This window comes from Trachemys scripta, chromosome 2 (assembly GCF_013100865.1).
Source record: "Trachemys scripta elegans isolate TJP31775 chromosome 2, CAS_Tse_1.0, whole genome shotgun sequence".
NCBI lineage: Eukaryota > Metazoa > Chordata > Testudines > Emydidae > Trachemys > Trachemys scripta.
In genome coordinates, this window is record NC_048299.1 from 254998323 (window position 1) to 255015100 (window position 16778).

A 16778-nucleotide genomic window follows, 5' to 3' on the forward strand; every position below is an offset into this window, starting at 1 on the left:
CAAAGCATAGAAAATAAGCTTAATATACTGCACAATATACTCCAAAAGTCTAAAACACATCTTGCCCCCACAAAATTTTCACCTCAGTCAGATGCTCAAGTACTCAGATTTGCTCTCACAACTGAATTGAAGGGGCAGAAATGTATGAGGAAAAAGTGAGGGCATAAGTAAGTTGAATGGTTCATTCAATGTCTTTTCTGTTTTTTCCAAACATTTCTTCTAGATACAATAGCACAAAAATGGTTGATTTGGATATCTGATGTGCCTGCAAAATAAGCACTATTAAGATATTAATCAGCAGATATTTTGGTGGGTTGGCTTTCAGTCCTATCACTGTTTAAATCATCATCATAATCATCATCATCATCCCCAAACCATAGGTGCATAAGGCAGAAGCCAAACAATAAAAATCATCCTTATCCTGGACTTTTTTTTCCAGATCTTTTACATTTTGATGGTGTAACACCACTTCAGACATTAGTGAGCTATGGACTGTGCCTTTAGGTCAGCCTTTCCATCTCTTATCCCAAGGTTTCCAAAGAAATGCCTGTTTAAGTAGCCTATTTTGGAGCATTCTTAAAAGATGTCCAAGAGACGTCCTTCTCTTCTTCCATACTATTTGTATTGTGGAAGGTAGTCGTGCATATTCTAGGACTTACCCATTACTAACTCTACCAGTCCATTTTATGGTGAACATTCTATTTAAATAATAGAATCATAGGATATTAGGGTTGGAAGAGCCCTCAGGAGGTCATCTAATTCAATCCCCTGCTCAAAGCAGGACCAATACCAACTAAATCATCCCAGCCAGGACTTTGTCAAACCGAGCCTTAAAAACTCTAAGGATGGAGATTCCATCACCTCTCTAGTTAACCCATTCCAGTGCTTCACCACCCTCCTAGTGAAAAAGTTTTTCCTCATTTCCAACCTAAACCTCCCCCACTGCAACTTGAAAACATTGCTTCTTGTTCTGTCATCTGCCACCACTGAGAACAGCCTAGCCCCATCCTCTTTGGAACACCCCTTCAGGTAGTTGAAGGCTGCTATCAAATCCCCCCTCACTCTTCTCTTCTGCAGACTAAATAACCCCCGTTTCCTCAGCCTCTCCTCGTAAGTCATGTGCCCCAGCCCCCGAATGATTTTCATTGCCCTCCGCTGGACTCTGTCCAATTTGTCCACATCCTTTCTGTGGTGTGGGGACCAAAACTGGACACTATGCTCCAGGTGTGGCCTCATCAGTGCTGAATAGAGGGGAATCATCCCTTCCTTTGATCTGCTGGCCATGCTCCTACTAATACAGCCCAATATGCCATTGGCCTTCTTGGCAACAAGGGAACACTGCTGACTCATATCCAGCTTCTCGTCCACTGTAATCCCCAGGTCCCTTTCTGCAGAACTGATGCCTAGCCAGTTGGTTCCCAGCCTGTAGCGGTGCATGGGATTCTTCCTTCCTAAGTGCAGGACTCTGCACTTGTCCTTGTTGAACCTCATCAGATTTATTTTGGCCCACTCCTCCAATTTTTCTAGGTCACTCTGGACCCTATCTTTACCCTCCAGCATATCTACCTCTCCCCTCAGCTTAGTGTTATCTGCGAACTTGCTGAGGGTGCAATTCATCTCATCATCCAGATCATTAATAAAGATGTGGAGCAAAACTGGCCCCAGAACCGACCCCTGAGGCACTCCGCTTGATACCTGCTGCCAACTAGACATTGAACCATTGATCACTACCCGTTGAGCCCAACAATAGAGCCAGCTTTCTATCCACCTTATAGTCCATTTATCCAATCCATACTTCTTTAACTTGCTGGCAAGAATACTGTGGGAGACAATATCAAAAGCTTTGCTAATGTCAAGATATATCACATCCACCACTTTCCCCATATCCACAGAGCCAGTTAGCTCATCATAGAAGGCAATCAGGTTTGTCAGGCATGACTTGCCCTTGGTGAATCCATGTTGACTGTTCCTGACCACCTTCCTCTCCTCCAAGTGCTTTAAAATGGATTCCTTGAGGACCTACTCCATGATTTTGCTGGGGAAGTGAAGTGAAGCTGACCGTTCTGTAGTTCCCTGGGTTCTCTTTCATCCCTTTTGTAAATATAGGCACTCTATTTGCCTTTTTCCAATCGTCTGGGACCTCCCCCGATTTTTCAATGATAATGGCCAATGGCTCTGCAATCACATCAGCCAACTCCCTCAGCACCCTTGGATGCATTAGATCTGGACCCATGGACTTATGCATGTCCAGCTTTTCTAAATAGTACTTAACCTGTTCTTTCACCAGTGAGGGCTGCTCACCTCCTCCCCTCACTGTGTTGACCAGTGCAGCAGTCTGGGAGCTGACCTTGTGTTTGAAGACCGAGACAAAAAAGGCATTGAGTACTTCAGCTTTTTCCACATCATGTGTCACTAGGTTGCCTCCCCCTATTCAGTAAGGGTCCCACACTTTCCCTGACCTTCTTCTTGTTGCTAACATACCTGTAGAAATCGTGACCTCATACTCTTTTGTGTGTGTGTTTGTGTGTGTGTGGGTAATGGCACACTAGCTTCTGCTATAGTTTAAGCTGTCTCAGTATTTGTATTCTAAGATTCTCCTATCAGGGAAAGGTTAGGCACTTTCTGGAGGACAAAAAGCCTTCCTCAAAGTAGTTCTTATTACTGGGAAAAGATTAGATGAAAGTGAGTTAATTCTATGCTTCTGTAATTCCCTCTGTGTGGGATCTGTTCCACCTCCCTTCCTGAAGAGAGCAGCTTGCAGGAATTTCTAAAACAGAAATAATTTCCCTACCATAGCATACAGGAATAAATTAGTATCCCTTTAAATACTTGGTGCTCACTATGTTGTATATTCTGTCAGAAAATTCCCAACATGCTTTATTAGTAAGCATGGTTGTTTGGGACCCTACTGTGCTCAGATGGTCTCTTCAGATTATTTTTGCATGTAAAGAGCAAAAAATAATACTTACACAGGGATTGATAGGGATTCAGAAGAGAATCTTTTGCTCAGTCATCAGAGTTTTGCTTTTAATGGGAGGAGCAACCCTACTTCCTGCAGTCTCCACAACTTCACAGTATTTTTGCATGCTAGGAGGTAATCTCAGGACATGTAAAACTTCTTCCTCATTTGGCTGGCAGCTCCATTTCAGAGCTCAGCTATGGAAAGCCTTCTTAGGACACAAGAATTGCTTCCCTATTAAGATGCTGAAGGAAACTTAACGAGCATCCTGTAACTTCCAATATAACTTTCATGAGCCAAATTACCATACATGATGATAGGGCATCATCATACATGATGATACCACAACTTTGCTGTTGGAAAGTGCACACACAATGTGACATTAAATAAATCAATAAACTGTCCTCTCTTGAATGAGGTGAAGGCTCTATTGTGTCTGATCCTTGGATGCTTGTATAGTTTAAAGGGCCAGCAGCCATAGTGGTATATTTCAGGTAGATACTGACCCTTTTCTTGTCCATATTCCAATGTTTCTCAAACCTGGATAAATGTTTATATCTGTAACTACCAATTCCCTATTATTTGTATTTCTTTCCATGGTACCTCTTACATCTAAATTAGACTCCCTTATCCAGTGTGGCAGACCACCACTTAGCCTTTTTGTAGCATTTACATGTTCAAAGCACAGGTCTCAGTCACTTTACTTGCAACTGTGAGTACTGAGTCCTGGGCTTTCAAGTTAGGCACCTATAAAATAAGGAATACAACCTGTGATAAGTTTAGTTTAAGACCAGATTTTAAAGGTATTTAGACATTGCTCCATTCACTGTTGCAAGGCCTTAAGTAATTTAGACAGATGAGTCCTATTTTCAGAAGCAATGTAGGCATTGATTTCAATGAGAGCTGATTTTCTTAAATATTTTTAAAAAGCCCACTAGTTGCCTATTTGCATATTTAGGTGCCTTTGAAAATCTGGCCCTGAAGCTTGTAATGCTGAGCAGAACTCTGGAAGAGGCAGGGGCAGAATCTAATTCTCCAGGATGGTCATCGTTCCTCTTCCTGCAATCCCTTGCCTCATTCACTACACACCTTCCAACCTCTGCAAAAAATGAGGTGCTCTTCTACAGACAACCATGTCATTAACTGCACAACCCTGATTCGTGCCTTTTGTTCCATCCTACCAATGCACTGAATGAAGCAGGGGTCCTGTGGAAAAAAATAAGGAATCACAAAGACATGTATCTAGGATTGCCAGGTGTCTGGTTTTCAACTGGAATGCCTGGTTGAAAAGGGAACCTGGCTGCTCCAGTCAGAACCGCTGACTGGGCCTTTAAAAAGTCTGGTCAGTGGTGCAGCAGGGCTAAGGCAACTCCCGTGTGGCTCCCAGAAGTAGTGGCATGTCGCCCCTCCAGGTCCTAACATAAAGGCAGTCAGGGGGCTCTGCGCACTGCCCCCCAGCACCAGGCGACAGCGCCACAGCTCCAATTAGCCAGGAACAATGCCTAATGGGAGTTCCAGAGGTGGAGCCTGTGGACAGGGCAGTGTGCAGAGCCACCTGGATGTGCCTCTGCATAGGAGCCAGATGGAGGACATGCCACTGCTTCTGGCAGCTGCCTGAGGTAAGCACCACCTGCAGCCTGCACCCCTTCCCATTATCCAACCCTCTTCCCAAGCCCTGATCCTCCTCCCACCCTCTGAACCCCTCATCCCCAGCCCAGAGTCCCATCCTGAACCCCAAACCCTCAGCCCCAGCCCTACCCCAGAGCCTGCACCCCCAGCCGGAGCCCTCACCCCCTCTCACATCCCAACTCTCTGCCCCAGCCCGGAGCTCCCTCCTGCACTCCGAACCCCTCATCCCTGGCCCCACCCCGGAGCCTGCATCCCCAGCTAGAGCCCCCTCCCGCACCCAACCCTCTGAGCCAGCCCAGTGAAAATGAGCAAGTGAGTGAGGGTGGGGTGAGAGAGCGACAGAGGGAGGGGGAATGGAGTGAGCGGGATGGGGCCTCAGAGTAGGGGCGGGGGTTTCAGAGAAGGGGTGTGGTCTCAGAGAAGGGGCAGGGAAAGGGTGTTTGGTTTTGTGGGAGTAGAAAGTTGGCAACTCTAACCATAACATAATGCATATGCACAAAGAGGTTGAACTATGGTTGCATAGGTATCCTTAATTCTGGCATCACCTAACTTTTGAGTGCTTCACTTTGCAATCTTAACATATTAAATATGTTGTTTGTATAATTCCTAGGTTCTGAAAAAGCAAACTGCAGAAACAGGAATTCCATGATGTGGAATCCTACTGACTACCACAGAGTTCATCAGCTGGATTAGAATTTTCAGATTTCATCCATTCTGCAACTTGAGCTAACAGAGTAACTGCAGAGATATCAGTCGTAGGTTGTTATTCTTCAGGTGGACTAGAACTAAACCAGGATAGGCCACACACTTTCACAGATATTTGCTGACAGCTGAGGAATGGTGAGACTCAAGAATCTTTTCCATTCTCTTGTTCTGCCCTAGCTTGACTCTTTCTGCCTGTGTACCCTCCAGCCTGTTCCTGTACCAGTGGTGTCTCTACTTCCCCCACACAGCTACTTACTCTAGTTTTCTCTGACCCACACTGTACTCTTTGTTGAAGTCTCAGTCTCATCAGGATTTAGTTGACAAACTCTGAGCACAACTATATTGAGCATATACATAAATCTCTACTGAGATTTTTTGCAAATGATATAACACCTCTGGATTAAAAACATTTTTGTAAAATCTCTGGGAATTAAAATAAAATTATTTTTCTTAAAACATTTTCCCCAATTAAAATTAATTTCCAAATTAAAGAAAATATAGCAGCCTTAGAATAGAAGTTTCCATAATATAATTGTTTCTTTTATCTTGACTAGAACAACCTTTTAAAATATAAAAGTCAGAATATTATCCCTGATTATCAAATTGTTTAATTAATATAACCTTTACAGAATGACAATATAATATATAACTTTGACCTTATTTATTAGCCTTAAGTGAATTATTCCTACCCTCCTGCATTATGCCGCAGCTTGCAATTTCTACACTATCTCAGAAATAGAAGGCAATATGATAAAGCTAATGTCATCTTTCACTATTAAAGTCATTCTTATCAAAATTAATATTTCAAGTAAGCAGGCTTTATTTAAAAACTGGTCATGGATTATGCACAGTATAACTGACCACTTCACAACACAATAAACCCAAATTGTTTTTAGTTTAATTAACATTTTGGACTTTTAGTAAATCCAATAAAAATTACATTGTTTTAAAGAATGCCTGACAGCTTTGTGAAAATTTCAGGTGAAAATTTTCACTGGGTTATTATGGGTTGGCAATTGGGTTTTGAAATAAAGCAATGAGTCTATTGTGCTACTGATTACTGGAGGTACTTGTTTTACAGCAGAAATCAAAAGAGACTGGTAGAAACAAACCAACCAGAGCTTCCTTTCCAGGAAACCTAAGCCACGATCCTGCATTTGCAATCTCATGGTTATACCTTTGTATCCACATGAAGCCCTGTTGACTTCAATGGAGATCTGCCTAGATGAAAGGGCCCAACCACAAGATCTGATTTCAGGATCACACTCCCAGGGGGAAAGATCATTCACTGAAATGACCTAAAAACATGAATCCTTGGAATTTATCAGTTGTGAATGATGAGAGACAGAGAATATCTGCCTACAAGGGTCTATCCAAACATCCTACAAATTATCTAGTCCATTCCTAATGTGCTACAAGTGACTGCAGGTTTGTTTGTTTCTGATTTGGTTATATCTGTTTTCATTATGCTATGAATTTCACTGAGAAGCATACAATGAAAAATCTGGAGTGGAAAATACTTTGACTTTTTGCACTCCAACTAATCAAAATAAAAGGGAACAACAATCATTCATTTATCTGAAAGAGATCACCAGGGATTATTAATCAGAAACTCCCCAGAATTGGAAGAAATTCCTTCTCAACCTCCAGTATATACATACACACACACATTCACTGCATAATATTCCTTCTTAATGTAAAGGCCATTGGTAGAGAGTGATAAGACACTTATCAGTGAAACTCCCTAAGGATGAGGATTTAATCAAGGAAAGTCTCCTCCAGAAATGGAGGGAAAGCAACGGGAAGCTCATTAGAGGGTAATCACTCTTAGCAAACTCCCGCAAAGTTATATATTGGGTCATTAAAGCATTTTACAAAGTGGTGAGGAACCTGTTAAAAGAGAAGTACCAAAGTCTGACAAATATAAGCCTAGGTATTTGTCATATGGAACACAGATTCATATATTTTAAGACAAGAAGGAACCATTGTGATCACCTAGTCTGACCTCCTGCACAATCCAGGCCAAAGAACCTCACCCAATAATCTCTGCATTAAGCCCATGACTTCTATTTGAGCTACAGGATATCTTTTAGAGAGACATACAGTCTTGATTTAAAGACTTACAGTGACAGAGAATCCATCACACCGCATGTTAAGTTGTTTCAGTGGTTAATTATCTTCACTATTAAAAATGTGCGCACTTTTTCTAGCCTGAATTTTTTTTTGAAGTTGGGACACCAGTATTGGACACAGAATTCCAGTAGTCTCACCAATGGTATATATAGAGGTACTACCATCACCTTCTTCCTATTTGATAGTCTCCTGCTTACACATTTGAGGATTATATTTGTGGTTTTAGTGACAGTGTTGCATGGGGATCTCATGATCAACTGATTATCTGCTATAACCCCTAAACCGTTTTTAGTGTCACTGCATTCCAGAATAGAGCCCCAATTGTGTTAGTGTGACCTACATTACTTTTTTTCTAGATGTTTGTCCTGGCATTTGTTAAAACACATTTTGTTCAAATAAGTATAGTTGCCTAGAGGATGACAACTGCATTTTGCAGCAACTTTTGAAGTTTCAAAATTTGTTGAACAAAATAAGGATTTTTTGAACATTTAAATTAAAACAGAATTTTATTAAGGCATGTGTGGGGGCTGCTAGTTTGGGTATTGGCCTGGGATGTAAAAACTCCAGGTTCAAATCCCTGCTCTGCCTGACTCGGAGGAATTTTTCATCACAGATCATGCCAAATCAGATAAGCCAGGGCCTTGAATGTGGATCTTAACATCCCAGGCCAGCATCCCAACCATTTAGGTACAGATTATCTCACTGTATTAAAAACCTTCCTGATGAAAGTTTTGTGGAAACCGATATGTTTCCATGAAACATTTCAGCTTCTGCAAAAATGTTCTAACCAGATCTACAAATGAGATCACCTCCCAAGTGATCCATGTTGGCCCATAAAAGTGACCTCTCCTCATCACTATTTATCACTCCATCAGCTTTTATGTCGGGCAAATTTTACCACTATGTTTTTTTTTTATTATTTCTAGATCACTGGTAAAGACATTTAATAGCTTTGGGCCCAGATCAGGACCCCACTAGAAACACTCAATTGGATGACAATTCCCCATTCACAAATACTTTTTGTGACCTATCAGATACCAGTTTTTAATCCATTTAATATCAGCTACATTATTTTATATGGTGTCAATTTATTTATCAGCATGTCAAAGAGACTGAATCAAATGCCTTAAAGTAGTCTGAGTATATTATGTCACCAAAGTTACCTTTATCAACTTAAGTTGTGATCTCATCATAAAACAATATGAAATTTGTCTCACAACACCTATTTTCCATAAAACCATTTTGATTGGAATTATATCAATTATTACTATTTGATCTTTAATGATTGCGTCCCATATCAGCTGTTCCATGATTAGTCTGGGACTGGTGTTAAACTAACCAGTTTATAGTTTCCCTAGGTCATCCCATTTACCCTGTGAAATTTTGGCATGACTTTGGCTTTTTTCTTCCTACTCAATTTTTCTCTTGATTGTTTTCAGCTTTAGGAATGGGCCATTTTAAAGCAACAAATTACTGACTGCCTTTATATTCTGTTTGCACATAAATTAAATTAAGTTATAATTCCCTGCACCTGGGAAGCCATATATTCTTAGGCCTGTGATCAATTTATCTTTATCTACCAGAATGAGGTCTAATATAGTATTACTCTGAGATGGATGCAATACACTTTGTGCTAGAAAGTTATCTGTATTTTTAGGAGCTCCAATGATGTTAACTGGTGGTAGTATGAGACCTTCAGCATATGTCCCTCAGATTGAAATCTACATAAGGTATTTCTCATGCTGAAACAAAATAGCTAAGAACAAAGCCTTCTTTACTTCTGTCAGCAATGGATCCATTTGTATGAGTAAAATTAACAGATATGTAAGCTTACAGAAATTATTTTTTTCCGTGTTCTGCCTTTGAACTTCATTTAGTAGACGTCGCTAATTGATAACTTGTGTGATAAATTGCTCCCACTGAAGTTAATGGTAAGACTCCCATTAACTTTATTAGGTGCAGCATTGGACCCTTGAAGCACAGATATCTTCAAAAGACTGTGACCAAGTGTTCCATGAAGCAGATCTGAAGAAATGATGATTCTCAGTCAGTGTAAGTATAATGTACCAATAAAAATAAATAAATAAAAAGGTCAATAGTTTCTTCAGGAAATGTGCAGTCCTGTCATATGATGGTACATTATTTGTCGTAGTTATGACATAAATTATGCCAATATAGAAATATTTTGGAAAATTATTCTCCTAACTGTACTTTGCAATTGGTGACAGTTTTCCAAATGTGAAGTGGAATTTGTATAATAGAAACTAGATTGAGACTTTATAACTAACCACCTATGTAAGGTTCAGCATTCACTGTGCATAAGTACATGGTCATGGTCATAATTTCTTCCATCTTCCCCTTACTTCAAGAGGAAAGTAAATTACTGAATCCTTTTGTAGGGTGTGGTTTACTTCCTCCTCATGCTCAGCAATGCTGTCCGACTTCCCATCTCATACCCACAGAGGGAAATTGCAATGTTTAGAGCCCAGAGTCGGCTCCAGGCACCAGCCCACCAAGCTTGTGCTTGGGGTGGCACCTGGAGGGGGGCGGCACGGTGCTCTGGCTCCGGCCGCCGGGGAGAGCGGAGCCGCAGTGGGCTCGCCGCCCTCCCCTGGCACTCATAACTATGACAAATAATGTACCATCATATGACAGGACTGCACATTTCCTGAAGAAACTATTGACCTATTTATTTATTTATTTATTTGCCTGGGGCGGCAAAAAAGCCAGAGCCGGCCCTGTTAGAGCCCCACCCCACTCCCAAATTCTTTTGGTTATTTCCCTGTGTGGCCACATCAGTCATATTCATAATCTAACACTAAGTGTCTAGTTCAGAATTCTAACATTTTCATCTATTGTAAAAGGGGGGAGAACTAGGTTTTAAAAACAGAATTGGCAGAACAATTAGGAGGTGCATACAGTAAAGATGATAAATAAATTATTAAATTTATTTTAGAGAAAAAGTAAGTTGCTTCAACTCATAAATGTACATTAAATACTTAAAGAAAGATTATCATAGCATTCCTTACCTCTGCAGATAGGAACTGGGAAATCCCACGATGCTGTGTTCACTGAGTTAGCTATGCAGGTAAGCTGAGGGTGGCCATCCAAAATGTATCCAGTTACACAGCTGTAGCGGATTTTATCACCAACATCAAATTTCGTACCAGACAAGATACCCTTTGGTGGAACTCCTGGATTGCCACAAGAACTACTCTGTAACTCTGTAAGGGAAAAATATGTATTTATTTTATTATTATATTTATATAAATCACTGTCTATACTGTGTTAACAATTTGTAAAAGTTGTTAAAACAGTATAGACATATATACACATCCCTGCCATCCCATGTAGGGTAGGGATGTGTTTTCATGTGTGTTGGTACAACTTAACACAATAATTCCCCTGTGCTGATTTGGCCCTTTGAGTGTGTGGTATATTGAGAACGGTGTTGGAATTTCAAGCTATGTAAGGGATATATAGCACAGGTATGCCTTGGATGATTAATAACTACTGATTCCTTTTGGCCCAAAAAAATTAGAAAAGCTATCAACCTCTGTTTATCTCAAAATAGGATCCACCTAAGAAATAAATAAAAATAACAAATTGGTTCATATCATATGAGACACTTTCTTTAAGGACCCAGAGATCAGCCAAAGTTGGGAGTTCCTCTCCCCAAGAATAGAAACTAAAATGGCTAAATGAGAGTACTGTTAATCACCTAGGCAAGAATCTTTCATAATTTCCGTATGGATAAAACCTCTTTCGCCCTCCCAACTTATCTAAAAAGAAATCTAAGTTACCAAGTAAGAGTAACATATTGACTTCCTATGCAAAGTGGCTCATTGCACATTGAGTGGATTAAAAGATGGGTGGGGAAGCTTCAAATTAAGCAAATTAGATATGATTGGCTGTAAAATGGAAGATCAAATTGGGTAAACAGTTACCCCAAGAAATCCAAGACACGTGTTTTCACCCCAAATTATAAACTATACATTGTTTTCCTTGTAAATCAAATATATCATGGATAATCTGTCTTTCACCACAAATTAGGAGCTGCACATTTGCTTGCCTTGTGAGTCAGAGCTACATCATTCTATAAATAATGTGAAATGCTTATGTACGATCAAAGAATATCTGGAGTATGTCTTTCAAAATTAGAAGATTATAAGGGATTTTGTTGGTTTTCATTGTAAATAGTTGTTGACTTTGGAAGTAATAGAAATTATCTGACACAATGACGAAGGCATGTTGGAAGATATAAAACAGAGTATAACTGAAATATTAAGATAAATTGCTTAAAAGCGGGGATCCCAATTAAGAGCGGGTGCTATTAATGAAATATTAATGAAACAATCCTTGAAAGGAATCAAACTTAAAAAGCCTCTGATGGAAAAGGATTACATAAATTTTGTTATACACCAGTGTTCTCTACTGAATACCAGTGGAAGCAGCAGAGAAACTAAGAGCTAAAAATCTGAGCATCCACTTGGCATTAAATAACCATATTTTATAACTTAATTCCATGATAGGTCCAAGCAGAGTAGCCTAAAATGGATTGAAAACAATAACGTCAAGCAATTGCTTTTAATATACTAAACTTTTCTTTTTTGACCAATCCAATCAAAGGGTAGTAACCATACTCAGTGCCTTAAAGACAAGCGCATCGTTCGAGATGTCATATATATGTCAGAAATTAAGAATTTATGATCACAAGTAAATGTAATAAGAAGTCTTGGTAATTTGCATTGTTCCTTTGCTCTTTGATATAACTGATGAACCTCAACTTTAGTCTGTGAAAATTTCTTACAAGACTGTACTGTGTGTGTTCACACCTAGAACATTGGTTGTGTCTACACCTGAGTGGTGAACTGTAGATTGTATACTAATGTGGTGCTGGGTAAATTAATACATTGTTGGTTGGTTAAGAATAAGCAAGTGTCCCTATAAGAAAAATACTGTTCAAATTAAAAGCTGACCTGATAAGAACCCAATGTTAAAACTAGACAGCTAATACTCCCAGGACTTAAAAAACAGGGGTTACACTATTAACACTTATTCAAATGTCAAACCAAGTTAGTTTGATTTCAGATTTAAAAATCTGAATTTAAAAAAAAAAAAAAATTTAAAATTGCACCCTGGCAAATTCATAAATTGACCCTCTTTCATGCTTTCAACTATCACTTTAAGAACGGGGATTTTTACTTGTCCGGTTTCCACACTAAGTGCTCTGTAGGGAAGCATGCAAGCTGGGCCTAGCTGCAATCAGTCAGTGGACAGACAGTCTTGAGTAAGGTTGAGTTGTGCCTCTCTGTTTTAGAAAGCAGCCTGCTTCGTCTCCTTCCGTTTTGGAGTGATTGTATGTTAACATATTGAATTCTAAGGAATAAAGTAGTGTTCCTTCCAGCAAGAGTATTTTTTGGTTTTATCAAATGTCTCTGTTTGTTTGCTGTGAGCATAACAAAGTGCTTTGGTAATATATCTATACACAGAAACTATTATGGCATCATAAATATACAAATTATCATAAATATTAGACATTCCTTGAGCTCCAGCTAGAGCAGTCATCCGGCAACTACTTCTTTCCAATAGGGAAAAACAGATTACAAAGGAAGGTTCAGTATGGAAATTTTATATGTTAGTGACTATGAACTACCTGAATTCAACATAGTGAGCAATAATACACAGGTATATAAGCACATTAGATTTGAAGGAAGCAAATGTGGAAGTATTAATAAAAAGGAGTGAATACTGTGTGCTGGAATTATATATTTACAATCCATGAGCATGAAAACATAGTGCATCATAAAAAAAAGACAATAATTAAAATACAACAGACTACAATTCCTCAAGAGATAAAAAAGCAGGCAGCAGGCAATGTGTTTTCCACAGAGATTGCTCAAAAAACTCATGATAAAAAGTGACTTATACTGGAAATGAACAAGGGAGGGGAACCAAATAATAATACACAGAATCACTTAATGACTACTAGGATAAAGATTAAGGCAGCAGAAGAGTAGCATGAAATGATGAAAACTAAACGGAATAAGAGGAATAAGAAGGAGTTTTGCAAATATAGAAGGAAAAATAAGAAATACCACCGAGAAAGAAGGACTGCTAATAAAGGAGAGAAATATAAAACAAATGTCTCAGGAATGGTTAACCCGTTGAACTGCTTTTACAACCTCTCTTTAATGAGAAGAATATGGAACAGAATGATGGGCAATTGTGAAGAAGTGAACATATTGACACTATTGTTGTTAATAAAAAATTGGTATGAAAACACATGGAAAAATGATAATGCATCAATCAGCAAGTCTGAATGATATTCATTTCAGTATGGTGGGAAGTAGTGTGGGAATTCATGAACACGTTAATTCATTGTCAATTATTTTGGAACGTTTCTGGTGAAAGGGGGAGGAACAAGAGAACTGGTTAAAAAGCTAATGTTATGAGCCAGAAACTCAGCAAGCGTAAAATCAACATCACTCTATTGACTCCAATGAAACTGTGCGAAATTACACCAGTTGAAAATCTGACTCATACTATTTTCACTATAATAAACAACTCAAGCCAAAGAACCTTATCCATAACCAGCATCACCTTGCCCCGACCCCCCAAAAAGTGGAAAAAAACAAGCAGTTGTAGCAACTGCCATCCAGTAAATCTGTAATATTGAGTTATATTCTCAGCACTATATGATCAGAAAATTATTGACAGATTAGTGGGGAGTTCAGAGAAGATCAACAAAAGTGATCAGAGACCTAGAGTAATTGATTTAAGGACAAAGATGAAAAGATCTAAATGCATGTAACCTGCCTAAGCAATATATACAAAGGAACAAGACAAGAGTCTGCATATAGGAGTAGTGTTGTTAACACCAAGGATGGAGAGGAATGATTAAGTATGGAGCAGAGAAGTATAACTAGTAATTGGATTCAATTAAGAAAAGGAGAGTGTAAGCTGCATATAAGCCAGAAATATATTGACAGTAAGAGCTAATAGATTATGGAATTGTCACCCCAAGGCAGTGGTGGATATGTCATCCTACTGGACTTTTAAAAATACGGTGACATAATATTATTTACTGTAAGGGAACAATCCTGCATTGGCAAGGTGGTGTGCTGGACGACATAATGGCTCTTTTCCATCTCTAAATATTATGGGTGAGATCCTATGCTACACCACACAACTCACAACCAGGCAGCAAGGGGGCTAAGGAGGCTTTTTTGTGCCCTCCTGAGCCTGGCCAGCTCTGAAGCCCCTTGTGTAACAGCCCAGGGGCCTGTCTGAGTTATGGGAGCCTCCAGGTACTATCCTATGGGCCACATTGCCGTTCACAATCTCCACAATGCTATGGCCCCACCCTAATAAGACTCTTCTATCCTCTGTCTTGTTGTCAAGGTTCGTGAAAGTGTCCTCAGAAGAGAGCCTAACAGTTGTCTTCTGCAATTCCTTCTCTGGGGCAATCCTCTCACAGCTGGAACTGGGGTTATAGGCCCCTTTTTTTCTCATTGCAGCCATTTTTTTGTGATGTAAAGAGGTCAGAGCAGGGTAGGGAATCTCATCCTATGATTCTAATACTTCCTTTGGGTGTTATTTTAATTAATTTGAAACCATATACAGGTCTCCTGGACATTAGGGTCACTGTACATACTGTGTTCAGTTGGATTTACCCAACAAACTGAACACTTTTGGAAATCTGGGTTATAATGCTCCCTGAAAGCAAGGGTGCTGGAACAATTTTTATAGAGGGGGTGCTGATGATGGAAACCATGGAAATCATGCATTTGGTGTTTGTTATTACTACTTCAAGCCAGAGGGTATGGTAGCACCCTCAGCACAACTGTCTGAAAGGATCTGCAAATAATAGAGTAAGGGTAAGGCATAGGGAAGCCCTTACCCTTTAAAAAGAAAAATGAAATATTAGAGCTATGCCCACAATAATCACTGCTTATAATGACGCCCTTCATCCTGAATACCATTCACCTAGTATTGCTATCAGAATAGAATGTGCTCTCACAAACTATTATTATATTTTAATGACTTAATTTTTAAAAAAAAATTCTCTTTCCCGTAAGTAGTCAGTATTCCAGTTGCATTATTACATGGCACTACTCCAAAATTACCTGGCCTTCTCCATTTCATTTTTAATACTGAGAAAATGGCTAATGATAAATCAAGTTTTCTTTCCCCTCCGCTTCAAACAATTTTGTACTAACATTGGATAATAATGCAATTGTGAAATTGCTAATAAATTTGTCACTTCTTTGATTTTTTTTTATTTGGAACAAATAAAAATGCATGGCAATTTAAGGGTAATTCATCTGGGAAGTGCATTAGTCTTGTCTTTTTCTGTAGGCAGCATTTATTTTAATATTTATAATATGTGCCTAATACCAAACCTCTGGGTGGATGTAATTAGCCTCCAACCCACCCAACTCCTTCCCCTGGTAAAACCCTAAGAAGGATGATCAACAAACATAGCTGTTTCAGACAATCAGAGAAGCAAATTTCAGAGCTGAGGGTGTCTCAATGGCAATGCAGTACTACATTTAAATCCAGGGACTGTTGGCTTGAGTTCCTCATTTGATAGGAACATAGAAAATGCCATACAGGAAAACACCTGAGGTCCACCTAGTCCATTTTCCTGTCTCTGACTGTAGCCAGCACTAAATGCTTCAGAGGAAGGTGCAAGAATCCTGTAGTAAACCAATCTGCCTTCCGTAAACAGATCTGCTTCCCATATTGCGCTTGATCATAGGTGCTGGGGTTTTATAACCTGAAACCCAAATCTAATATCCCTGACCAAATGTTTGTGAGCTAATTATTACAGTTCTGAATACTTTTCTCCATATAAGTTTCCAGTCCTGTTTTTAAACTTGCTAAATTCTTGGCTTAATGACACCCCAATTGTCCACATTCTAATGTAGTGGGGGAAAGTATTTCCTTTTACCAGTTTTTAAATTGCCATATTTTAATTTCATTGACTGTCCCCTTGTTCTTGTGTTATGAGAAGAAGCTCCTGTTGATAGATATTGCAACTGCATGCAAAAGGGAATTGTATTCTAGTCCATGAGAGGAAGGTTACCACAGCACCTCCTGGAACTTAAAATAATTGGGAATGATTAGGCCAAATGGCCAAGACTGCAACAGCTCCAGAGAAGTACCACCCTTGGGACGGCTTGCATATCCTGGTTCAAGACAGTCCCAGAGTAGAGGCAAGACATAATGAAAGGACTAGGAATACAAAGAGCAAGCTTGAACTGAGAGAGTTTCAACAAATGGACTGCTCTTTAGTCCAAGGGAAGACCCAACCCTGTTTAGGAGTTGGAAGGGCTTTAATCTGCCA

General features: G+C 39.4%; 1 protein-coding gene across 1 annotated transcript in view; it reads right to left on the minus strand.

Annotated features, from left to right (window-relative positions):
• Window positions 1-16778, minus strand: part of CSMD3 (CUB and Sushi multiple domains 3) — a 1107808-nt gene that overhangs the window by 851379 nt on the left and 239651 nt on the right. The window contains exon 4 of the mRNA XM_034759587.1: window positions 10456-10650. Coding sequence (XP_034615478.1) covers window positions 10456-10650 — 195 coding nt within the window. The remainder of the gene's footprint in view (window positions 1-10455; window positions 10651-16778) is intronic.